The sequence below is a fragment of the Pecten maximus genome, chromosome 9 (genome assembly GCF_902652985.1).
Source record: "Pecten maximus chromosome 9, xPecMax1.1, whole genome shotgun sequence".
Classification (NCBI taxonomy): Eukaryota; Metazoa; Mollusca; class Bivalvia; order Pectinida; family Pectinidae; genus Pecten; species Pecten maximus.
Window position 1 is genome coordinate 13,378,013 of NC_047023.1, and position 27,671 is coordinate 13,405,683.

Sequence of the window (27,671 nt, forward strand, 5' to 3'; positions counted from 1 at the left end):
CCTTCAGTACTTTCTCAGAAATAGCGATAACAAACTTCAATTGTCAAAATCCAAGATGGCTGCCTGTCGGCCATGTTGTTTTCCGATTGGTCTCAAAATGCAATATGCATAACTAGGCACCAAGGGGAACCCACATATGAAATTTGGGAAAGATCCCTTCAGTACTCTCTGAGGATTAGCGATAACAAGAATTGTTTACGGACGGACGGACGGAGGGACGGACGGACGGAGGGACGGACGGACGACGGACCACGGACGCAGGGCGATTTGAATAGCCCACCATCTCATCCCCACTTCGTTTTTCGAGTGTTACTACTTGTTGGTATAGTATTATATCTCCCCCCCCCCCCCCCAATTTTCGGAGTGTTACTACTTGTTGGTATAGTATTATATCCCCCCCCCCCCCCCCCTCCCCATTAATACTAACCAGAGGCAGACACCTGTGGTTATATTGATTGCAATTTTACCAATCATTGAAAAATAATATTGCTGGTGTACAAATTTATCATCTCACTTAAGTATTCATTTAAAAGTACATGGTATCCACAATTGTGAGATCTTGGTTGCATTTTAGTTGGCCTTAGCCAGGCCTTATCATGTGACTATCACATGACTTTCACCACACAGTGTAATAAATTAGATCTTGGAATTAACTACCATGCCATAATCTGGGTCTAAAATCTCACCCTCCTTACTGTGTAAGGATTTTGCAATTTTATTTGCAGTAAATTGTGCAATGCTGCAGAACTAAAATCTCCGATTCGGAGAAATGTTAACTGTACAGTAGTGAATCAATACAAATGAGTTTCATTTCAGAAAAAAAGACTGATTATTCTCGTGATTTGAAATTAATTACATGTACATCATAATTTTGTCATTACTCATCATATATCATGCTTTTAAAAGTAATAATTAACAGTAGTACCTCTAAAATTGGATCCAAATTTCAAGTTCACAATGTCAAATATGGACATCATACTATCAATGCTTCCATTGATTAAAATTTAAATGTCTAAGGTAAATTGCAGTATAGTGTATATGGAAACCCAACATAAAATTTTCAGAATTAATTTGACTCCACAGTTCAGATTAAGTGTCTCTGCCAGGTCATGATTCCATCCTCCATTGAAAGTAAAACATACAAGTTGAGATGTAAGTTATAATGTCTTCATAAAATGGCCTTTCGATGGTAATCTGGAGGTGCCACTATGAAATCATTCATGTTCAGCAGGATGGCAGAGTTTTTCTGCATGTACCTGTGAAAGATCAGAGAATTTTAATATTAGAATAGGAATCAAAAGATTAATACATGTATGTGTAGGCTTTTAAATTCATTCTACAATCATGTAGGATGAATGAAGGGCAAAGATAATTTTTTTCAAAATGACACAGGAAAGCACAACACCAACTGATCAATGAGTGGTGAGCCGCTGATAAAAATAATCAAAAGTTAATTGAAAAAAAAAAAAAAAAAAAAAAATAAAACTGATCATCAATTATGATTTTGAAATGGTAATAACAGAGTAACTGGAAAGTTCTGGAAGTGTTTCTAAATCTTCTGCTTTGTCTATTTTTGTTATGTAACCAAACCAAGAAGTATTGGATTTTATATTTTACAAATACATGTATTCATTTGTTTTTTTACATGTGATGAAGGAAATTTAAATATATAAACAACTGTTAAATGCTTGTGTTCAGTATTAAAAACATTTGATAACAAAGGCTAAGACGTGTAATAAGTGCACTTGAGATGTACAGAAACTTTCACCAAACAGGTAATTCTTTGCTAAATGTAGAAATCTAGTTATAATAGATAATAGATCGTTTTCGAGTTTCCAATTATTGATTCTGAAAGTGAAACAGAATCCCATAAATCAGGTGCGGATCCAGGATTTTTGAAAGGGGAGGGGGGAATCGTCTAGTAATTTATTGATAATGCAAGCGCCATAGACGCAAGCCATTTTTTTTCCCATTTTTTTTAACGCTATAAAAAAACTTACTCATCCCCCCCCCAAAAAAAGGGGGGGGGGGGGGGGGGGGCTGACCCCCAGGACCCCCTAGAACCACTAGTGATTATGATCAATATACATGTACAAGAGACTAATCAAGTAAGCTAAGATTTCTGTCGCCTGGTATTAAATACTTGTGCTAACACATATATATATATGTACACCTAGCTTTGATCAAATAAAGGAAGTTAAAACAAAACTTTTTTCAAACTTTCTTTGAAACTACCTACAGACTATTCACTATTCATCTTGTTTTACACCTGATGGATCCTTGATGGATGATTTCATCTTTTGTATTCCTTCAACTTTCAAAGTTTGATATTTGTACATTAATTTTTTACTTGTCTTGGAACACAGGTTGTAAACTAAAGAAAATTTGAACAGTTTTCAATTATGAACACTGACCTTGAACAAATTTGTAGGTTATTTCATTGAGAAAACTTTGTAGGTTGACAAAGAAAGGAACTGGCTGAATTGAAGTTTAGCATTCAATTTGAATTTGACCCCTGTTACCTTGAATACAAGCTAACAAGTACATACCTGGCTTACTAATGAAATGAATATGTGTAAGGATGAATGGTCAGCATTCAAGAACTTACCTCAGGAAATCCTGCAGGTGGGTCAGTAGAAGTTGAATGCTTTTCTCATCTAAGGAGGTATAGGCCAGCATGCCACCAAGTTTTACTGTTGGGCAACAGAAAATACTTAAATTAATTCTTATCTAAAAATTCAAATAAAAAATGAAATCTAAAAATAGAATAAACTAGAACAGTTGACAAGATGGCGGATTCATACCCTGCTCACTCTCATCAAGGCAGGCTAACTGTCCATTCCCCTGCTAAGACTTTGTTAAATATGTATTTCAACAGAGATTGCATGAAAAAAAATCTTATAAAACAGAAACTAACCAGCAATTTAAGAATAAATACATGCATATCTGGTAAAAGTCAAGCTTTGGGAGAATACAATTTGAAAAGGGTTTGAATGCATAAATAGACAAACTCTCGCCAAGAATTTCAACAAATTGCCACATCCTTCTGCATTAATATAAATTGAATGAGTTCTTAGAATGTGAAATGTCCTATCTAATGCTACATCTTCACCAGAGAGAACATTTATATAAGTAAAAGATTACATGTAAAACTATAAATAACGAAAGTGTTTTCTTGGGTACAATGTGTAACTTTTATCAATTAATATTTTAGTATTAGCAGTATTTGAGAGGGTTTCAGTCATAATATTCATTTTAGCTATATATAACATTTAGATGATAATAACATGCATTTCTGAATGTGTGTAAAAACAGCAAGCCTCGAAAATAATAAATAACACATCAATTCAAAACTTTAAATCTTGAATGTGTAATATTTCATTATAACTGGGGAAAATGAAAATAAAAGTTGGCTGTCATAGTTCGCTGAGTGGGAGTGGCATTCAACCTTTATTTTTAAAAGTAGGTCAATGGAAAGGTATTATGACAAGAAACAGTGGTCAAATATGAAAGCACTATCTCTAAACATAATGTGGCCAAGGTCAAAAAAATTTAAAAGTAGGTCAAAGGTCAGAGTCAAGGTCAACCGGTCCACAAATTTAGTAGACACTGAAGCCAGATGTATAGCAATAGCTCCCTTGGACTTTGTCTGCGCAATCTAAAAATGGAGCAAAGGCCAGTAAAAAGTACTTTAATTAAAAAAAATTGATTTCATAAAATATAGATAAATGGACTAATAATGTCTTATTCCTATCATCAGAGGTGATCTTTAAGTAAAGTAGACACCTAATTCATTGAAATTCATTAAAAATTAATTAAATGAAATTAAGGATATTTCTTAACATCCTGGATATTCTTCAGCATATAAACAACTTGATTTTATAACCATTTTCAATTCTAATGTGAACATAAGTGAAGCTGTGTAGCCACTGAGTGCCCAAAACAGGAGGATCTTTGGCCTGGAAACATATCAATTATTGGCCTGTAACTGTAGTATACAAGTCACTTTAAACCTAAAACATTTATCTGTATGCTGTTCATTACCTATTGTATCAAGTTACTAAGTAAAAGATATACAACACGGTATAATGTGGTCCTTTCTAGATATATCCACGGTTAGTACTTTACATTTATATAATACATCGAATATAATTTTCTACATTAGAGTTTTTCACCTGTTATTAACTTTACACTTAGGGATTAGAGTTAATCATTATAAAGTTACATATACATGTATTTCTATTTCATAATAGCTACATTTAGTGAGAGAGGATTGTAGTGGAATTACAAACTCATGATTTTAGATAGGGTTTCATTTTCTGGATCAGGCTCAAAATGAATGGGTTCAACTACAGAACAAGGGGACATATATATCAAGTTTGATAAACCTACTTCCAGTATTTCACAAGAAACAGCGATAACAAATTTTCAAAATCCCAGAAGACTGCCGTGGATATTGTTAACAGATGGACCACAAACCATGGACCATTAATAAAGAGTGATTTGATGATGGTGGGCAAAAATTCATGTCTATGATATAAAATGTTTGGTTTCTTAAATTGCTTTGCCCCACCATGTTATCAAACACGTATATGGTAGACTAGGAATGAGTTCCGTCTATTTATTCTTACATATTGTATATGTCTGTACATAGAAACACGGTCAAGTTAAACCACTGGATAAGTTGAATATATGTATTTCACTTGGCCCCATAGACATTGACTCATCTGAGTTTTTCTATAACTGATTCAATCCAGTACCATTTTCAACTATAGCCGACAGAAAAATTTGCTCCCTTGATGATTTCAAGCTCCCTCTTCCCCACTGTCAACTTTAGTCACCAGGCTATGCTGACTTTATTTAAGTGCTGATTTACTGAAAACAGTGTTCGACAGATACATGTACAATTATTTTATACAATGACAAATAAAAGGTGTCCAAGACTTTTAAAACAACTATTTTGGTTCCTAAATTTGTGTTTATTTCATTCAGGTTATATTTTGTCCATCAGAGTAATAGCTTTAGGTAATATTTTACTCCATAGGTTGTTAATGTAAACAATATGGCGGCATGCTACATTTTCATTTAAGATATTATTGTCTATGATGTTGTATAGTGTTCACTGTGACATCTAGATCTACTTTAGTTAAATATTTCTCAATAATGTGCAATGGTAATTCTAATCTTTGTGCTTCTATACAAAAAACCAACACACCAAAATGCACATGTAGTCTGTCATTTTGTTTAAACTAGAGTTGAACTTAATAACTACTTCGAAATCCGCAACAAAAAGTACGAAAAGAGTTAAACCCAACACATACATATTTATGCCCATACTAAAAACGATTGCATGCCTTGTATTACTGCAACAATGGTTGGTTCTAAAATCTGATACCAAAACCAAATGTTGAAAATTTCAATTTAAATTAGTAAAGTAATGTTCCTCAAAAGTTGTCTAACATGTGCACTGTAACTGGGACAGCAAGTGTTAATAGTTAGTGGTCGAAGATGGTTAAAGACAACTTTACCAGAAAAGCGGGAAAATGAATACAACCGAAGTAAATTAATCAAATGAGCTCTACCTTTGATGGAGACTGAAAAAACATATTACAGGAAAGCTTAACAATTTTCTAGAAAAGGGTTTAGAAGAAAAGCTTTAAGAATTTATGGAAAGCCCCTTGAATATGTTCAGATTTGAGGTCATGGAAAAAAATTCCCGATAGGTGTCTGCATGATTCTGATATAACCAGGACCGTTAATGATAAAAAAGAAACTAAATCAAACGTAACCTCGACCTTTGGTTATACATCAACAAACTACCTCATACCATTAATATTGTTTAATTATAAGTAACATCATAATGATAATTTTGGGAATGTGTACAGGTTCATTCATACAGATCAACATTACAGCATGTTTTCTCTAAAAGAAAATATAAACATGTACATTACGTACATTACCAACACCCGGAGACAAAATGCAAAATAAGTCAAGAGGACCATAGGCCTTATTAGTCACCCGAGTCTGAAATACATTTACATAGATAATTGTATACTGATAGACGGTAATAACAAATTTGACCAGTGTGACATTGAGGAGGGTCAAGGTCATTCATTTGAATACATTTTTCAGTTTGTTATCAAAGCATGTCACTATCCCAATATCATGACCCTAGGCCTCTTGGCTATTGAGAAGAAGTTGAAAATGTAAATTGTTTATGATGCAAAACGCTGGACAAAAGGACTTTGTCACAGGTGACCGAAAATATTTTAGTTCACTGCTATTAATACTGTGATTATTTTATATATGAATGTCATTTTTACCTCAAGTAACTTACCAAATAGTCGTAATAGATGAACAGCACCATATATACTGGACATTGGTTTGTCAGAATGTTCCTTTACTATCTGTAAAAATCAAAGTAAAAAAAGTCAAACAATGGGCGTTTTAGCAAATGCTGCTATGATCCTAGAAAACAAATTGATGACAAGGGGTCAGAGTCACTATTTATGCAACATCTGTTCCCCTTCCCCCATGGACTTTTATAACCAAATTTGGTTCTTATCCATTCAGGACTTTTTGACTAGTAGAGATTTATAGCAAAAGTTGACGGACGACGAACGGACGGATGCCGCGCCATGGCATAAGCTCACCGGCCCTTCAGGCCATGCCAGGTGAGCTAAAAATTAAAAGTAACTAATTAACCTGACAATTGATAACACAATCTATGAGTTTCAATTTCAATCTAAAGAATTTCTTCACTCAGCTGCAAGAAACTTGTATGAGTTTGTTAAACTTTAAAGCACTAGTTTTGAACTTCTTGGTGATGTTACATGTAGAATGAGTGCAGCATTATTGTTGTATCATATCAGCCTTGGCATACCTCAGCATATATACATAAGCATCATAAAGCATGACCCCACACTGACCGTTTTCTAGGAGGTGATTGGCTAAACTCACAGGTCATCTGAGTGTGACCTTGATCAAAATATGTTCAGGTGTAGCACATAGAGAACAAAACCATGGACAAATGACTCAATTCATATGGATTCAGAAGCGTTTTAAAAGGATAACTTAGAGCCCTTAAATCTTTTGGTCAGACATTGTAACTGACACTGACATAAAACACAAGAAGAGAAGCATCAGCTCAAGATTTAAGTTGATTATATTTGTAACCAATTAAAATAGTTAATTACTACAGTTAACCATTGGCACACAATACACAGACTCAAGATACTAAATATTGTATCCCAAAACTTCCGTGTCAATAGATGATACTCACCTCACCATATTGCGGCCTTTCAAATTTGTAGAGAAGTTGTGTGCCTAGCATAACATTAAAGTATTCTCGGATTCCTTGTGTAACTTCAATGACTGCATCTCTGAAAACACACAAGGTAGAGTCATGTAGGTGGTAAACTAGTCACTAACAACTACTGAAAATACACATACCAATCATATTCTATTGTACAAAGCTAGAGGTGATTTATGCATGAAATTTACATTTAAATTAAGTTTTTGACTGATTTTATTTTCATTTGTACAGAGATATTAACCTTTAATTTTGACAGAGAACCATAATAGAATTTGCTGTATGGAGACTTACTTGTTACAACTGTTACCCTTGGTTGTCTTGCTTTTTACATATTCATCCAGAATATTGTCAACAGTTGATTTACAGGGAAGTGATACTAACTGTGAACAATAAACAATATAGGTATGAAAAGTCCACTCTTTGTAAATACATACAAAACTGTTTATATCCCAACAAGTGAGCCAGAAATAATCATCCTTTGATTTAAACATTTACCAAAATATCATTGGACAGGGTTAATTATCTATATTTTACAACAATTTAAGAACAACTTGTTTAACAGGCTAACTTCAAATTTGACCAGATATTGTTATTCCTCTTGATCAGGATAAAAATTCAAATGAAGGGATTGAAAAACAACTTTGAAGGTTAATACCAATTGTCTAACCCTCAATTAATAAAACTGACCTGTTTTTGTCGTGTAATGAGATCCCAGTCATCCACTAACCACGGTTTTAGTTCATCAGGTATTTTTATTTTAACTTCTACTTTGGCTAGGTATGCTTCCTCCTATAAAAAATATATTTAACATCATTTGTTTTCATCTTAAAACGTTTCTATACACTGTAACTGGTTACTGAACAACTTGACAAGAGAAAATTACTGGTAGACATCGTGACTATGTTTAAACACACAAAATTCAATCATTATTATGTGAAAATACGAGGCCAAAACTCTTTCAGTTTTCTGCTACATGATCAGAAATATTAAAATAGCTCGAAATATAAATAACTTAACTTCAAATATATTCTGATTAATTTAAAGAACAAAAAAGGTGAATTTGTTTTGCCATTTTAAATTAAAGTTCAGAGTTTCCTGGCCATTTTAAAGTCATACCGATTCAATAACGGCCTCCACTGCACCTCTCGTACGCTTCCTCTTCTGATCAGCAGTTGTGGGTGTGGCTACTGAACCAACAGTTGTGGATGCGGTGGCTGCTGTTGTTGTCGGGATAATGGATGTGACAGGTGCAACAGGCTCTGGTGTCGGTGTCTAATGTCAGAACAACAAAAACACACTAATGAAGTATGTATGAACTTTAGAGTAATTTTTATAGGAAATATGTGAGAGAATTAACTGAAAGTTGTCCTTGTCAATGAAATGCGGAATGTAAAGGGTCAAATTTGACACATACAATTTATGCTCTGAAAGTAGAGCAACCCTAATCATATTACTGACTTTCAGATCGGGAATTACCAGTATTTCGTTTGAAAAAGCTCGTAACTTTCATTAAATCTTTCGAATCTTTGAGCAAAATCTTCTTTGCGTAATATTTGGAATTGTGTGACATCGTCCCGAGTCCAGTACTTGATTTGACCTCGGTAAATAGAACGAGTCAATGTACGTAAACGCTTTGCATCAAACTCCCCTTTAAATGGGCGATTCAAACGCAGATATGATATGACTTCAATAAGACTATCCAAGCGCATGCGCGAATCGCAAAACCAACAACAACACGATGACTCACGGTAACATTTTAACGTTGACAAAATAATGACTGGAAGCTCGTATAAATCCAAATTTTTAGGTTGTCTTATGTTAACAGCGATTGGGAAAATACAGACCGGAATTGGGAAAATATAGACCGAAATTGGGAAAAAAACATGCCAATTTTCAATTGGGAATGGGTCCGTGTACCGGACCCAAAATATGCCTGGCAAAAACCCTGCAATGACAATTATATAAATGTTGGTGAGACAAAACCTGGCAATAAGTGGAGTCATGTAGGTTGTAAACCAATACCTAACTATAGACTGCAGAACACTGACAATAGTTGGGGAGATGAAACCTATCAATAGGCGGAGTCATTTATGTAGGTGTTTATCCAGTACATGTACCTAACTATAGCAGACATAACATTTACTACTTAATAGATTGTTAGATGAAACCTAGCAATAGGTGCAGTCATATAAATGGTAAACCAGTCACCTCACTAACTGTGACAAGTTTAATCCATGCAGAACTTATAGTCAACAAATATATCTACAAGAAGTAAAGGTGTCTAGTTCTGTGACCAATCCAAACAAGAAGTCTACAGACATTTGACTTCACTTGTTTAACATACCTTCAATCAAATTTTGAATAGGCATACATGTGTCAAAACCACAATATCCTTGATATTAGAAATTACAGAAGTATTCTCATCATTAAAGAGGACAAATATTTTTGTATAAAATTGAAAGTGGCAATTTTTTCTATTATTTCCAAACAATGACCCTGATGTATATAGTACCCTGCGTAGTTTGAACATATGTGTATGGTTTTTATATGTGTAGCTATAGTGTAAAATCTAAATAAGATGTTCAGCAGGGCAGTATAGACAAAATTAACAAACAGAGATAAAATCACGTGTGGAATAGTTATTGTTTACACTTACAGACACGGGAGTTGGATCTGAAGGTGTTTCTGCTCGCATTCGTTTCCTCTTCTGTTGGTCTGTGTTTGAGGAAGTTGGAGTTCCAGTCGACGGCTCTGATGTTGGCGTCTATAACATATCACATCATAGTTTGGTTTGGTTTGACATTAACATCAACAGCTATATGGTCATTTAAGGAGGGGCAGTGCTTTTTCTGGGGACTTTCAGGGTCTGTTAATGGGCCTCATTCTCAATTGAAATTATGTCATATTTAAGCCAACTTCCCAAAATTTGCAGTTTATTCCTGAAAAAATCACCAATTTTCTTTACAAAATAAGGCAAAAAGGCCATTTCCCAAACCAGTGAGAAAAAGCCATCAGGGGATCAATGCAAGTAGCCATTTTTGCTGATCAAATTTGCATGTCATTATTTATATGAAACACTCTTCTCTTTTACACCAACAGGGAACTCGACCCCCGGTTTAGACATCATCAGTAATATACATCATGACCACTTTTGAGAAAGAGTTACAAATGTTTTTATGATGGATGGATAATTATTTTAATACCTAAGGATTTCAAGGGCAATCTTAACATTTCTCTATAATTATGATAAATAATAATTTCAAGTTCTTTATAATATAGCTTTACCATATCAACATAGCCATCTCAAAGCGGTTCACAAATTATACTGCCTATGTTATAACCATTAGCAATCAATCATCTTCTCAACTCCCTCGGGAGCCAGCATACATTGGTTGGTAGGGAGCCAATCGGCGGTAGCCGTAAGAACATGCAGCATTTCCAGATCAGAACTGCTCTACCACATACTCATTTACAACCAAGTCAAACGGAATACAACAGAGTAAAGTATGTTGTTTAAGGATAAAACTTGACGTCCGTGCAGCACTCAAACTAGTATTAACCCTTTAATCACATCATCACTTGTCAAGCATCCTACAACAAGATCATAGTGCCGTTCGATGAGAACAGATTTCAGCGTTACTTCCTTCCCACAAAATTCATACTATTTCAGACTACAAAATTCATACTATTTCAGACTATCTCCCCAAGGGCCGCGGTGGCCGAGTGGTTAAGGTGTCCTGACACTTAATCAGTAGCCCTCTACCTCTGGGCGGCGAGTTCGAAACCTAAGTGGGGCAGTTGCCTGGTGCTGATTGTAGGTCAGTGGTTTTTCTCTGGGTACTCCGGCTTTCCTCCACCTCCAAAACTTGGCACGTCCTTAAATGACCCTGGCTGTTAATAGGACGTTAAACAAAAAACAAAAACAACCAAAGACTATCTCCCCAGATATTTCAATTCTTACCAATTCTGAAACTAAATCCGATTTGGCCCTCTTGCGTTTGAGTTCGGCAGCAGGTGCCTCTGTACCACTCGACTCCTGTTTACTGGCCGATGTACTTGACTGGGAACTGACAGAACCTCCTGTAAAAATGTCACCAATCAATGTATTTCTGATATTACAATTATCGTATGACCTGATATCAAAAAATAAATGAAATTTGATGATTGGTAGGTAAAACATTTTGTAATACAGTCTTTTAAACCTGCATTGAAACATGCATTTACAAATGAATACCTTGAATATTAGAAATTATATTAATATTTTAAATTGAATTATCAATAACACAGTACCTCTTTGCTTAGAGCCCTTTTCAATGGTGGGTGTTTCTGATCGTTCTTTATCTTTTTCTTTTTCTTTGTCTTTTTCCTTTTCTTTTTCTCTGTCTTTGTCCTTTTCTTTTTTTTCTTTCTCTTTCTCTTTTCTTTCTTTATCTTTTTCCTTTTCTTTTTTGTCCTTTTCCTTGTCTTTGTCCTTTTTGTCCTTTTCTTTTTCCTTCTTTTCTTTGTCTTTTTCTTTATCTTTATCCTTGTCTTTGTCCTTGTCTTTTTCTTTTTCCTTCTCCTTTTCCTTCTCTTTCTCTTGCTTTCTTGAGTAAGCCCTTGCCTGTCTTCGCTGCCTGAAACAAAGCATTTATTGAAGATTTAATGTACAGTTAATAAATATCACTGATGTTTTCTGAATTCAATGTTAAGGTCTCAAGTCTGAAGTTTGACAGTTGATCCAGAGCCTGCGGCCTAAACTATAGGTCATATTTGTAAATATTTGACTCTTGACTTTATTTATTTACTGAACAACAGATAATCAATTCTTGATACATTTTAAAAAAATGAAAGTATATACCGTATGATTATATATGAAAATTCATTAGACAATTGGTCTACAGAAAATGGAAATCCCATAGCCCAAGTCATTTTTCCATAGACCCATTTTGTAAAAATATTGTTGAAAGTAGCATAACTGTGTCATGCAAACACTTGCATCATCCAGTTCATAATCACTCAAATGTTTAAAGCAAATAACATGCTGTTCTTGGTAAAAACACCTCGATTGTAAACTCTGATTTCATATGATTGTTAAAAATGTTTAGTCAGAAAATATTGGAATATTGTTTACATGAATCGTAATGTATGTCAGGACTCAAACTTTTCAAACCCATCGAGGCAACATGTAGAAATTGTACATAGACCGACCACGTTTTCTTTAGCATTGGGCCATCGGGCCACCTTTACTTTCAAACACTGTTATTTTAGAACCTACGACAGTGCAAACATAAAGGTTGAGTGGCAATTTTTGGAGGCAACACTCTGTCACAGTTAACGAGTATATACTGGTATCACTCTGCCAGAGTATGTACAATGTATACAGGTAAGCTATGCCCCGACACATAGACTCATTAACCCCATCAAAGTACAGAGCAACCCGCTTATTTGCATAGCCCATTTTCCATGACAAAATATGCAAATAACCGAAGTATTCGTATAGGCGGAGTTGGGTTTTGGTCCCTCTTATACACTATGTACTATGTAGATCGTCAGGTAGTTACTCAAAATGGTCGCTATATGATTGTTTAGGTTATTTGCATTAAAAATATATTCAAAAAAAAACATTATTTAAAATATAAGAGTAAATACGAAATACATGGGTTGTTATTCTTTGTAAATGTACAAATATTTGCATACACTTCATCGTTTACTACTGGTCACTCCGAGTCTCTGGGTCCGATATCGGTCATACACGCGTGGGTTGGCACTACGATGTACAATGTCATCGTTTCAATTAACATTCATTATCGTCTCGAGATGCGTTGTGTTCCTCCTATGGGTATATTAGTTGTTTGATCATAAATGATTATCTGCTGAAGCAATAGACTGCCTTAAATGACCGTGACATGTGTATTGTCGTTTGGGTATGTTTTGGAAAATGGCACACACACACAAAGAGTTGTTGTTCATTACACATATGCCCCCACAATGCAACGCGCCTAGTAAACAATCATGACGATCACAACCTGCCTCAGCGAGTGTTCAAGTGCACAGAACACAGGTTTGGGTCGTTGCTATAATAAATAAACAAATCTCATCAAAAGATGAGGCATATAAATATTTTAACTAAATGTCGATGTTGATGCATCGAACGTAACCTTTAATGACAAAGTGTGAACCAATGATAAGATAACGTTGTACATTGTGACGAATCAATATGTAAGTTAAAACACATTTCACGAAAATACCCTAATATCAATAAAAAAAATTCGATTTTTTGGTATTTTTATATATGCATGTAAGCGGGAGTCGGGTGTTTTAGTCGATGCAAATACACAGGATAAAAATACAAATATAAAGAAGAAAATAATCGGGACCTGAAATAAGCGGGATATTCAAATAACTGATATGCAAATAAGTGGGCTCCTCTGTATTATTATTAATGGATGGAAACTTGTTAGTCTGACTTTATAATCATGATATACTGATTTGTTTCCCCGAAGAACTTTGATTCAAAATTTTGCAAAAATTACTGCCCTTTGTATGTTTCAAGCACTTGAATCTTACCCCAAAATCTAGTTTTCGACTGATTTCTTCGAATCTTGAAAGAATTCAACCAATATATCATGGAATCAAGTGGAGTTTGATGAGATGAGACTAACCTCTGATTATTAATATTCCTTTTTTATTAATATTCCTTTACTAATATTCCTTTATTGATATTTCTTTGTTAATATTCCTTTATTAACATTCCTTTGTTAATATTCCTCAAACTGATTGAAAATTAAACACAGTAAAAGGGATGGAGTTATAAACTCTATGGTACATGTAAGAAGTACCTGTTGGATATAACATAAATATACTACAATTATTGAAAGTTCTTACTGGTGAGCTTTATGTAACTCTCTCTGTTTCATCTGACCTGCATCGTTACATTTCAACACTCTGCTTTCTGGTACCCATTCATCCCAACTGAAAAAAGAAAAGAAATTCAAAATCAGCACGATTATCAAAAAATCAAGGAAAGTTTTTTTATTGAAGTTATCATTTTGATGAATTTGAGATCTTTTGATCTGTGTCATAAACTTACACTTACAAAAGACTATCATATTATTGCAGTATTAAATACAGTTACATATCAGCCAGCTGTACTGACTTTAAGTTGGCCTCAGTTAATTCTTTGACTTAAAACTTTCCACAGGAAAGTATTGCAGAATTTAAGGAAAGTTCCTGAACTGCTTTTCACATCCCTTAAATCCAGTAATTATGCAATCTGACAATTAACGTCCGAAATGTGGCAGGTTTATTTGATTTGAATTATTATGAGTTATCTTGACTGCTTGCAAATTATGATCCAGCTATCTAAACTATACCACAATGATAAATGTTGTGTACATACTTTTTGTTCCAGCCATTGTAATGGATGAAGTATCTGACCTTGTTGTCTTTTGTTTCATGCTTCACACACTAAAATGAAAAAAAAAAGACGATGAAAAAATCATGCATTATTTTTGGCCACACCTGTAGCTATCAATTGTCCTTTTTTTCCTACAACAGAACATAAATAGCAGCATCTTTTCCCTCAGAAAAAATATTCATGATTACTTACTGCACAATATATACATTGTATCCGCAAATAAACAGGTAAACCTCAATCTAGCTCCTGCACACTATAATAAGCCCGCTTCCATTTTAGAGAATCATCAATTTCAAAATAGTGAATATAAGCTAAAATTGGTTCACTCATAAAATCAGCTCTCCCCAAACTTTAATACTTTAAGATGCAAAACCACTTATATTCATATGAGCAAAAAAAAAACATTGCAATTCTTTGAAAAAAAAAATTTCTATAGTAAACATCAGAATTCTTGTCCAATTTTTTTAAAATTCGAAGTAATTATAAATGCCTTTGATACATGTAACATTTGCTTGAATAATAAAATTTACAATTTACAAGAAATATTCAATATCTTTATAGATAGATACTTGTACTTCATTAATGTCTTTATCAAACATATAAACATGTACATGCATTTCATTTTAGTTATTAATTTGTTCACATATTAAATAAAGAATCCAAACTATGTGTACTTTATCTTGTATACATGTACCCACCTTTGCTTCATATAGAAGTGGTCCATGAAAACAGAGAACCTTCTCTCCTGAAACACAAAATATACATTATAAGTATTACATTAGGATACATAACGCTGGTAAATACTGGCCACAATAAACTGCAAGTCTTGAATTAACTAATCTTTATAGCTCCATGGGTTGAGTGCAAGACAAGTAAATTATATGGTGTATAATCCTATGGTCCTGGGTTCAATAACGTGTGGAGATATTGAAATAAAGTTATCATTTACTGTCTATGTTATAGATCTAGATAGGAAAGGGGGCTGTACCACTTGTGAGACTACACTGCAGATAAAACCAGTTTGATTGATAGTCTACTGTTCTATACCAATCAATCTTACCCAGAACAACGAAGCTACAAGACTGTATCTACTTTAATAGGAAGGAGTAATGAAAAATACCCTGCCCGGGCCGTACTTGGGCTCGAGCTATATAGCTCGTGACTTTTAGCTCTCAACGCAACCATCCTACCAATAGACTAAAGGGAAATTCCCACTAGTCTGAGCTAGTAATTATAAGGTGACTTTATATACTCTCTACTTTTACACTACTACCTATTGATCCATACACTTGATACATATCAAATAATGGTGAAATTCATATGAAACATTCATGAAATGTTACTTCCCAAGAAAAAAATATTTTTAATTGAATGCCAGCCCCCTTCATTTTAGTACCACTTGTAGAGTTATTCCCCCTGTGAGCACTGATCACGATACATGTTTGATGGTTCCAGGTGGTAAGTCGGGCTATGACACCAGGAAAACGACAGTGCAATCATATGCATGCTCTCTAGAATCTGTCTCAATTTATATAAAACGATTATAAGATAGAATCACTTTTTACAACACATTATTTTATATTTTACGTTCTCTCCTTGGTCACGTCATTCCTGAACATGACAGTATCATACCTATCAGTCTCCTATTTAACAATTAATTTTATCAATTTAAAAATAATCCTTTCACAAAAACATCATCTACAACTCTTACCTATTTCGACCAACAGAGGATAGATTATGCAAATTTTAGTGTGGCAAGGTGTGTGTAGATGTATAATAAAGTGATTAATTATGTCTGTGCGTATAATAGCCCGTCTTGAAAGAAAACAGTGCAGCACTGTTTACTAAATCAGACAGAAGAGAAATACTGGTACATGTACAGTTGGTGATAATGTGAGTGAAGAAATTTCAAGTTTCTTAACAGACAGAAGTTTTACAGTAAAAAGTTTGGAAAGAGAGTGGATGAGAATATCTAGATAGTTGATTGGATGGCTGTCAGTCTGTTGTATATACCGATAGTTACTGTATCTGTGTATCTACAATCAGATAGCATCTTGTACATTAATGTCATTCGGGAATCGCAATGCTGACCAGCTGCCAGACACAAAATGAAATGCCAGACTTCAGCATGTCACCAACACTGGATGTGTTTCTGTGGCGACTGGTTACTAATCTGGCAGCCCAGCATAGCACCATTTCAATCTGATCTATGTCTTTTTTTTTTCTTTTTTTTTTTGAAGTGTGGCCTCCCTTTGTTACTGAAATGACAATTCCAGTAAGTCAATGGTCAATTCCGATGTAGGTAAACTACTCGCTTTCCTGGCATGACCCGTTACATTTTCACAAAAGCCTTAAAGGTTGTGGCACTTATACACACTCGATCTATAATGCCTATAAATCGAATGTCGATGATGCCAAAACATTTTTAAATCAGTTTATTATCAGTGATTTTGTGTAATCAAAATTACACCCGAATGCAATGGAGATGAATAATGAAAATCATGGAAGCACTTCAGAAACGTCAGTCTCCATTTACAACACATGTTTTTGTGGTCAAAACTGATGTTACTGGTAAGAAATGCAAATCACATGTTCACGTTTCATTTTGGGAATCTTTGAAAGAGAATGATTGAAAGATGATTGCATTCAAAATGAGTACCTAGGTTTACTCGACAGATAAAAGGATATTTGAGGATTTCGAATGGAAAACATCGAGGAACCACAATTGTTAAACATTCCTAATTACAATACACACCTTCCACAAATTTCATTTTTGGTGGCATTGTCTTGTTGAAAATAAGCCTATATCCCGCGAAGAAACCGGATGCACCAACCAACGTCTGATCAACGAACCAAATACAGTGGTGTTTATTCCGGAATTTAATTATGTATTAAACCGCTGTCGGTTTTATATCATCTTAACAGCATTATAAGTGTCTCGTTAGTTATTGTTTGCAGCAACAACAACAACAAAAATTACAGCTGATTATATTAACTAAATTATACGTATCATATATTTCGTAAATGTACAATATTAATATAAAAGTAGGTCTTAAAAATTATCTTCGTTTCTTAAAAGATAAGTGTCTTATCATATAATTGTCTGTCTGAAACACATTTGCCTTTATTTATTTATCTATTTATTTACTTTTTTTTTTATTATTTAATCTACATCATTTTTTTACACCATGGTTCAACTCGAGTTACCTGTCGTATTACTAATTACTATTCAATCATATTTATTACCGGCGAAGCGAAAACAAACTTTACCTTTGACGTTTGGTTGCAATATACATCCAATTGTTCCTTGATGGACACTTTATTTCAACAAACCGGCGGCTCCATGGCGGATTTCGAAAGGTCCTGAACTCATTTAAATCGACTTTATGTTTGTTGTTATTTTAAAATCCAGAAGCAATCCCCTATAAAATGGTATAAAAAATGCCAATATGTCAATATTTGATTGTTAAACGCCAAACTTAATTTACGACTTAATTTACGCCAAACAAATGGAATGATGATGAATTTTGACGTTGCTCATGACATTTTGCAACGTAACTTGTACAAGCATCTCACGTGTTAATTCATGAATACTTTTGAACTCCAATAATAAAAATTATAGAAATTAGTTGAATAATAGAATTAATGCAACTCTCGTGTATCTTTTGGAGCGGTCTTTTACCTAAGTGGGTTACAAATCCCATTTCCAAGTTGCTGGTAAATAAGTAATTGGTTGAACTTGGTCATTTATTGCTCATATCGCCGTTGTTATATCCTCAAAACACTGATTCAGAAATTACTTCCCAGGATTTTGAGAAAAAATATATATATTAGTATGCATATATGGAAAATTAGAGGAACAAATATGACCAAAATATTAATTTGCTTTTATACCCGAATTAGTTGTCAAAGTCTGAACTAAATGATATTTACTCTGTACAGGCTTTTTTTATCACAAAAATGGAATGATGACGTCATACAAATTGCTTTTCAAAACGACGTCAAAGGTAGAGTAGTTTGTGTGTGGGTGTAATGGGAGGCTGCGGTAAGTACGGACCTGATGCCCACATTATAGTGCTATCTCACTGCAGCATACTGCCGAAGATACCCAGCAGGATACCCCACCCGTACATATTATACTGACAACGGGTGAACCAGTCGTCCCACTTTCAAAAATGCTGAGCGTTGAGCAGAAGTAGCAACGATGCCATGTATGTCTTGGCCAGGGGACAGAACCCAAAACCTTCCTTACAGGGGCGAACGCTTAATTGAAGGTAATAAGTGAGGCATTGTCAAGGGAACCATTAGGAAGAATAAAATTGTTAAAAAGAAGAGAAAAGAAAAGATCCCAAATTTAGTTGCCTTTTACGATTGGGGTATCTGGTACAATTCCTTCTCGTGATGATATTAAGTCTGTCGTGTTCGATGCTTGATGTTTCCACCGTCATATCACCACGCCTCTCATTTAGAGGACTAACATATGTCCCGGATTCGACCTAGATTTACCAAGCTTGTTTGTGTTGATGATGCATCAGAGGACGCCTACCCTTCCGAATCATCTGGTCTTATTATCCTCGTTATATCGATTTCGAGTTAGAATTAGGAGTCCATTTACGCCTCGGTATTATCCGTCCCTAGCCGCGATAGCTCAGCCGGTTACGTGGAGCGCCAACCACAATCTCGGATGAATTTGTTTATTTTGTTTAACGTCCTATTAACAGCCAGGGTCACTTAAGGACGTGCCTGGAGGTGGAGGAACTCGCAACCCAGAGGTGGAGGGCTTGTGATAAAGTCGGGACACCTTAACCACTCGGCCACCGCGGCCCCTTTCGGATGAAGGTCCGAACTGTGTGGTTCAACGCTCTCTGCTCGTGTTGGTTTGTGTTTCCATGGAAGCTGAGAAACAGGTCGGTCTGTACAGTAGTAGCTGAGTCCTTGGACAAGACACTTTAATCTGGATAGCATGCGACTGACCTCCCGTACGTTACTTAGCTAAGATTATTAAATCAAAGAAGCGTACGTATACTCATATTTACGACGAACTGTTAATAGAATAAATATCATATTTGTAAAGAAAATCCGCAAAACTCTGTCGCTGTGCATCCGCACTATCTTGTCGTCCTCATCTTCTCGTCGATTCCGATTTCAGTGATCGCTAACCCGGGGGCCGCTTACACCATTTTTGTTTCTGTTCGTAAACTTGTCTGCGCATGTACTCGTATTGATAATCGTTGGTTGCGATTAATTTTCGCACTTCAGGTCGAAGTCCCATTTTTAAAAACTTCTGTTTTCAAGAACTTTAGGTTATCTTCAGATTTTGAGTGTAGTATGACGATAAACATTTATAACTGTTACTAGTTGAGAGAAAAACAACATTCCCGTTCACGTTTATTTTTATAGCATTATAAACTCATTTCAACGACGGAATGCCCCTTTAAACAATACAGCATTGGACATTATCAGCCTGATATGAATACAAAATTGTGTACCCATGTACGCTCGATGAAAACGAATATTTTATTAGATTCATTCATTTCTGTCGTTGTAATAAACTTATGATACAGCAGAAAAAAAACATGACTTGCAACCCAGCTAGCATGGGGGAATGCGTGGGACATCAAGTAATACAGTGCATCTACTTATATTGAATGACGTACCTTTCTGACATATAATTACTTCACTGAACCGGTTTTATATGAAACATAATTATAAATTATATGCAACATTTTTTTGTTATTAGTATTTGACGCATGACATGTAACATCGCTATGTAAGCCGATCAAATAAATGCATTTGAAGAAATGATTTGAATGCAAATAGATGGACGAACCGAGCATTGCATACAAAATTATATCCGTCACATTCATGATTGTGGGTTTTATAGCTTATTCTGGATATGCATGAATTAATTGTCTGTTTGGTGTGTCAAATTATAGCCCATGTTAAAACAGGATGTTTGAGGTTTTATAGAAAAGCTGTTAATAACGATAATTAAAAGAAGATAAAAGTTGAGTGACAACTCTTATGGCTGTGTTTTAATTACCCACGACAGGGAACGTTTTCAGAAACACCTACTTAATACAATGCAACAATTTGATCCTCTCCCTACGCAACAGATTATCGCAATCTTTATTTACAACGCAGCCAATCACAGGGGCCTGGGAATTCTTACAGTCTATGTATATTTGGACCTTCCCTGTTATGTAAAGTACGTACATTTTTTAGAGGGTTTTTTTCGGGGAGAGGGTGGGCTAGAGCGAAATTCGGTTAGCATAACTAATGAAGACCGAGAGGTGTCATGTTTACAGCTTTTTTTGCCTTAAACCATAAAACACTTACAAAATGACAAATTAGCCATTATAAGATAGCATGCCTGTTTTAATTTCCAGGTATTTTTGGGGTTGATACAGACTTGCCTGTTGGCACACCCATATGATATATAAGGTTCATGTATAATATATATGTACGTACCATTTCTGTTTCTTTGATACCCTACTAAAAGGCGGATCTAGTAAAAGCTATATTAAGGTCCTCGAGCCGAATAATTATACTTACAAATGTTTGTTATAAAAGGCAAGAACTGCCAAACGATGGGTAGGCAAAACCCACACGGTCAAACGAAAAGACAAACCTAAACTCGATCAAATACAGAGGGACATTAGATGCCTGTGACATGTTCTTTCAGATATGTCGTCAGGTAGGTTGTCTGCTGACATTTGGATGTCTATAATTGTATCCTTCATAACATTAGTAAACTTATGTAAACTTTATTTAATTTACAGCAGTTGCGAAACAAGTTATATCAACTTACATTAATCAGGCTTGTTGGCCCGGGTGAAAGCGCGCGAGGGGGTATTACTGTGGGACGAAACTGAGGAACCCGGGAAAAACCCACGTAGTCGGGCAGGTCACCCCATAACGTTTCACCGGGGAATCGAACCCCGGCCGCCTAGGTTAAAGGCAAGTGTGCTACCACTCTGCAAACCCGACCACGATTATTAGTGAAGTCTCGCTTGCAGAAAATTCAATTTAACAAAGGTAAATACTTTTAGTAGATGTACTGAATTTAAAGGGGCATTCCTAGTTTGAATAAAGTTTAGGTCGTCAAAATTAAACTTACTGGAAAATACATATTTTTTTTTCAAATTGTAAAAGTCATAATCTTTACATTAAAACGGCAGCTTTACTCTCAAGATTAACCAAAGTACTTCGAGTATTAAGTCCTGAAAATTCTTAATTCGACCCGAAGTATCACTTATTACTTAAAGATATACGGCATTTGCTTACGGTACGTCTTTTCCTGTACATTTTGTCGTTAATTCCATTACATATAGACATAAACACTCATATTATCATCGTTCGGACATAGATTTCTTAGTATTTAGAAAAGTATATTTTGACGCTTACGAAGTCATGGGATCTACAATATACATGTATGTCCAGTTTTCAGGAAAACGACACGCAAATTGAATAAACGAATTTTAGAATTATACAGTCGTAATTTTAGAGATATTGATTGGGGTTTTTTTTCCCGTCAACTCATTATCTTTGTAATTTGTACCGATAATAGATACCCACCGATTTCCAACATAAAATGGTCGCATTTCTCGCGGTATATTTAAGATAAAAGACACTTCCATATGTTTTTATAAAACATTGTATACTTTTATCAACTAAACGGACGTTTTTGTGTTTGTTTGTTTCTTATTATTATTTATTGGGGTTTTTTTTTTAATGAAATATCTGAGATCCTAGGCGTTTATCAATAGACTGCGAAATCTTCCACGACATTTTCCAGAACAGCACACGATAAGGTAGAAATTGCGAAATCATTATCCTTTTCCGTAAAAATCATACCCCCGCGAGAAAGATGTTGAATACAAGCATTGATCCACTTAACAGCTAATGGCGGGGAAATCATTCTGTATTTTTACCTGCTTTCTCTATATGATGGGTCTTTGTTGTTTCTCGCCGACTTTAATGGGATAAACTATCGGTTTTCATGGTTATAAGATATGATTTTAAAAACCTATAAAATGCTTTGGTGTGGAACAGTAGTTTTAACAACATCTAAGTGTGGGGGTGTTCAGATACGTGTGCAATTAGCAATGCGAGTTTGACTTTAAAGAAACATTAGTGCATATGTATATATATTTGTTTCGATCAAAATGAAATCTCAACTATCCTTTGGTATTTACCAGACATAATATCCAGTTATTGTTTGCCTTCCTGCTTGTCATTATATTTGTAACTTCCGGTTTACGATAAATACGATAGGGTAATGAACATTACAGTAACAATATCTGTCAAATGGCATATTAAGATCTATACGAGTTTTTGGCGCTAAATTGGACCTTCCATTATATATGTGTGATGTGGCAACAATAACGGTTAGCATTTAAGTTGGATTACGTTGCATAAATACAACAGAGAGTAAGCATATACATTTTAATGACATGCATGTTTTCCTGAAAATTGGTAGGCTAGACGTTTTCCTGTATATTGGTAGGGGAGACGTTTTCATGTAAGTTGGTAGGCGAGATGCTTTCCTGTAAATTGACGAAATGTTTCTTGTAAATTTACGAGATGTTTCCTATAAATTGGTAGACAAGCCGTTTTCCTGTAAATTGGTAGACGCACCGTTTACTCAGGAATATTGGTAGACGAGACTTTTCTTTTTAATAATGTACTTCGGAAATACTGTGTAAAACGGGTGATTTTTGGGAACTCCGGCTTTACTTCACCTCCAAAACCTGGCACGTCCTTAAACGACCCTGGATGTTAATAGGACGTTAAACAAATAAACCAAACTGAGATTTAGGCACGTACATCGTTTTAATCGTAAGAAAGGTTTTTCTCAAACACAATATAAATCATGACGCATTGTATAATTGTGCACATCTATGTTACATACCTATCAATTCACTTCCCGATGCAAGCATGTTATATAATAACGTTCAATAAGAAAACCAATCTGTAAACAGTCCAGGTATATATACTACGAGTGTAACAGTTTATTTAAAGTACTGTGAATTACGCCTTGACAATCTCTTCGCTCGAGTGTACATGTTTGTATCGATTAGTACTTCAAACTATGTAAGTGTCTAAACTGAACGGGGGTATTTACATATCGAGACTTCGTTCAATGTTTCAAATGACATGGTGCTGAAGGTGAGGTTATTTACGGCCGTCATAAACTATGACATACGTTCTATAAAATAAGTTGCGCGTACACTAGGTGTGTCACGTGAACAATGTGTGATTTTGGTAAGATACCCGACCGTTGGAGATCGTGCAGTGTCATAAGTTAATACGATGTGTGCATACTGTCAGCTCTTTGTACCACGTGATGAAGCGGGGGTGATCAAATTGGAGTATACACTTATAACCACGTGACATCCTACCCAAAGTTCACAGTGCTGACTCCTAGTGGCAACTGACGTCACACATCAGCCGCCCAGTCAGAACTTCCCCATTTGAAGAAATTACGGCTTAGACGGAGGTAAGATTTTTTAAAACTAATTGACATTATCTATACAGCTCATAATAACTTAAGGGACAAGTCTCACAGCGAGTTCGTTCAGGAAATGAAGAAATAACAATGATTGTTTCAAATAATTATTATTTATATTACAAATTAGATCTGAAAATATATAAAAATCGCACTTTACCTATGATAATGGAATAAAATACCATATTGTCTTCTGCATCTTTTGTACAATTAGTATATATCATTGTTTAATAAGACAGCTTATCTACTGAATTGCACCTGCTATTAGTATTCATTCATTCATTCATTCATTGATTCATTCATTCATTCATTCATTCATTTAATACTAAAATCAATATTTCTATTATTTATTTATCTAATACTAAATATACAACGCAATCAAAACGTTCTGTTAGTTGAACAAAGCATAAAATAAATATCTAAAGCCTCACCTGGGTATTATTTTCATGATTACCTTTATTTCATCTTATTACATACAATTTTATATGTTAAAGAAAAAGGCATGACATTTGATAAAGATCAGTAAACATAGATTACACTTTGTAAGCATAAATGGTATGATTTTTATTTTAAGTTGAATAATGAGCATAATTATAGATCACTTGTGAAGGAACTAGTATTGAATAGCACCGTACATTGTATTTAGCCTAAACTGTTCTAGTGTATGTTTTCAATTAATAGACCAAAGGGCCTCCCATTAAAATGTGAACTAATATATACTCCGGCAATGGATGCAATATATTATTAAACTTCCGGGTTTAAAGGATGACGTTTATATTATCATCACGCGCATGGCTCTCGCACACAGGGAAGGCCGTTCTAAAGTGACCATAGCTTTTGATAGGGCGTTTATGAAACAATGCAAAAGCAGATACGATTGTTCTTCAAGTTTGCTTGCATTGGTATCTAACTTGAGCGTGTTACCAATACATGTTCTGAATCTCAATCCCCGATGTGGTTTTCCTTTTTAACACACCCATGCGCAATAATTTAGTGTTATAATGTAAAGAAGATGTTGCTAAAATATTCGGCGAACTCGAATCAGCACGTGGAATGCGGCAATAACAATACACAGAACAATGGAATACAATGTTTGTCAATTTGTTTGTTTGCTTGCTGGGTTTATCGCCCCGTGAACAGCCAGGGTCATTTCGAGGCGGGTTCTCCTTGTAGTAGTTAGTGACTACCTCACTGAACAACATACGGGAGGCCCGTCGCATGCCATCCAGAGCAGTTAGGGTAACGTGTCTTGCGCAAGGACACAATCACGACATTATAGACCGGCCCGTTTCTCAGTTTCCCGATAAAGACAAGTGTTGTCACGCTGTGAGAGGGGTGAATTTGGGCCTATGGGGGAAAAACATAAGGCCAGCTTCAATGTACGTGTCGACCATGTTTATTTTCTTCCTTTCTATCCTCTAAACAACAAAACATAGGCCGGACGGACTAATTCCGGAATCAAGTACAAACTAATAAAATAATAATGAAATAGAACTAAAATATCCGGAAAAAGAGTTATCTACCCTTTGACCGTACATGAAATAGATAGAGATCTCACCGACCAGTATTAGCATAAACATAACATGCCCCCCCTTTAAAAAATTGAACCCAGTGAAATTTAAACTGGTCGTGAGAAATCTAACCATTACATGTCATCAATCATAACTGTAGACTATAAAGAAGACAATGTTCATACAATGACAAATCAAAATTTAGAACCTGGAAATGTTCTGATAAATGTACATGATAACTATAAATTGGCAATACATGATGATGAAGCAAAGAAAAATTGCTTTCCCTTGATTCATTGCAAATACAATTTGATCAAAATCAGTAAATAAACATTCAAGAAAAATTTGGAAGGTAGGATTAGAAAAATGTAAAATATTGTATTGAATCCTTTCATACAATTCTATTTTAATTAGTAAAATATCTAACACTCGCACACCCACTTCCCATTGAGCTCATAATGGATCATACATTTAACTTTTATACAAAATAGCAAATACTGAAAATATCTCTACAAGTTATAGAATGAAAAGACTGTGGGAATAAGCATATTAAGAAAACATGGAAGTTTGTTTTCTGCATTATAAATGGTATTCATTATTAATATAGCTCACTTGTTCAGAGTAAAATAATTATGCATTACATCATTACTTAAGGCATTATATTATCAATTCAAATATGAACCTCACTAAATTACAATTTGTTACCAGCTCAGAACATCATATATGGTAACAACCTATCAAGTTCCAGATTTAATATATGTCAATAAATTTAAACAACAATGATAAATGTGTTCAAGTAATACTCAACTTATAGTGCTTATAAAATAAACAGTATCATCATGCTGTGTCAATATGACCATGTGATTGCAATTTATATATGTTGAGTATTAAACCTTCACTAAACTTAGATATAGCTTTACAATGCAAAAATTTACTGCATTTGGATCTCCAAAAATAAATCTTCATTGCAAGACAAAAAAAAATGAAATTATTCACTACAAAATTACAAATCAATTATGACATCATACAAACATAACCCTTGATCCATTTGGCAACACTATTCAATTTCCATTACTTGTTCATCAACAGAAACATCAGCAGAGATTGCGCTCTTTATTATTAGTGTATTTCTGACATATTACTCTGAAAAACCTTCTTAAGATTAGGAAAACACTGATGTTTTGCAATGTAACAAGTATAGTCAACCAAAAACATAACTGGAGGATTATAAACAAAGTGCATAAAATATACAATAGTCAACCTCAATACAAAGATTATGCTAAAATATTCCTTATGAAAAACAGTTCAATTCCACAATGATATAAAATTGTAGACACAAACATTCATGATAATGCTGAGTTATTTTAAAAGTACCATCATAGAAAAACATAAATGAAGTTATTGATCAAATGAATGCATGGCAAGTCTGTAACCCCTATGGTAGAACAAGTTATATATTTGAATACATATTATGAGATGAAAGGTGGCGGCTTGCGTTTGATAACCAACTTAGTCTTCGCATCTATTTTCGAAAGTGGAAGCCACAGTGCATTTTGGGCAGGTTCCCCAACAAGATGAACCAAAAATTCACATTTGTTGTCCTGGTTACGTTTAGCCAACACCCGCTTTACTTTCTGACAACTCGAGTCTGTTGAAGACAGCAAAGGAGTAATATGGTCGTTGTCCCGAAAACGAACAGGCCGCTGGATAACACGATGTGGACGGTTAAGGTTAGATGGTAAAGTTGGGAAAAAATTCTGAATCCGGCTATGGCCTGGGGGCTCATGGTTGGATTTGGGAATTGAGTTAGTGTGTTCATCCGTAGTCTCATCGTTGTCTGTGCCATCAACCTCTGTGGTTTTATCAAAGACCGATAATTGATCTTCTACAGAATGATCCGTTGGTGCCTGGTCAGAGGGTGTTTCAGTATCCAGG

General features: G+C 34.9%; 1 protein-coding gene across 2 annotated transcripts; it reads right to left on the reverse strand.

The window, feature by feature from the left end:
• Window positions 1–620: 620 nt before the first annotated feature.
• On the reverse strand, window positions 621–17,572 carry LOC117334969 (mortality factor 4-like protein 1). Of its 2 annotated transcripts, XM_033894838.1 has the most exons (15): window positions 17,470–17,572; window positions 15,413–15,459; window positions 14,697–14,764; window positions 14,183–14,269; window positions 11,606–11,931; window positions 11,277–11,395; window positions 9,972–10,079; window positions 8,432–8,587; window positions 8,003–8,104; window positions 7,607–7,695; window positions 7,283–7,382; window positions 6,338–6,407; window positions 5,583–5,594; window positions 2,609–2,693; window positions 621–1,256 (listed from the first exon to the last, which is right to left on the reverse strand). In XM_033894838.1, the coding sequence occupies exons 1-15, from the start codon at window positions 17,495–17,497 to the stop codon at window positions 1,169–1,171; spliced, it is 1,485 nt and encodes a 494-aa protein (XP_033750729.1). In that variant the 5' UTR covers window positions 17,498–17,572; the 3' UTR covers window positions 621–1,168. The 2 variants fall into 2 exon arrangements, with proteins under 2 accessions (XP_033750729.1, XP_033750730.1); XM_033894839.1 differs by lacking the exon at window positions 5,583–5,594.
• Between the last annotated feature and the right edge of the window lie 10,099 nt (window positions 17,573–27,671).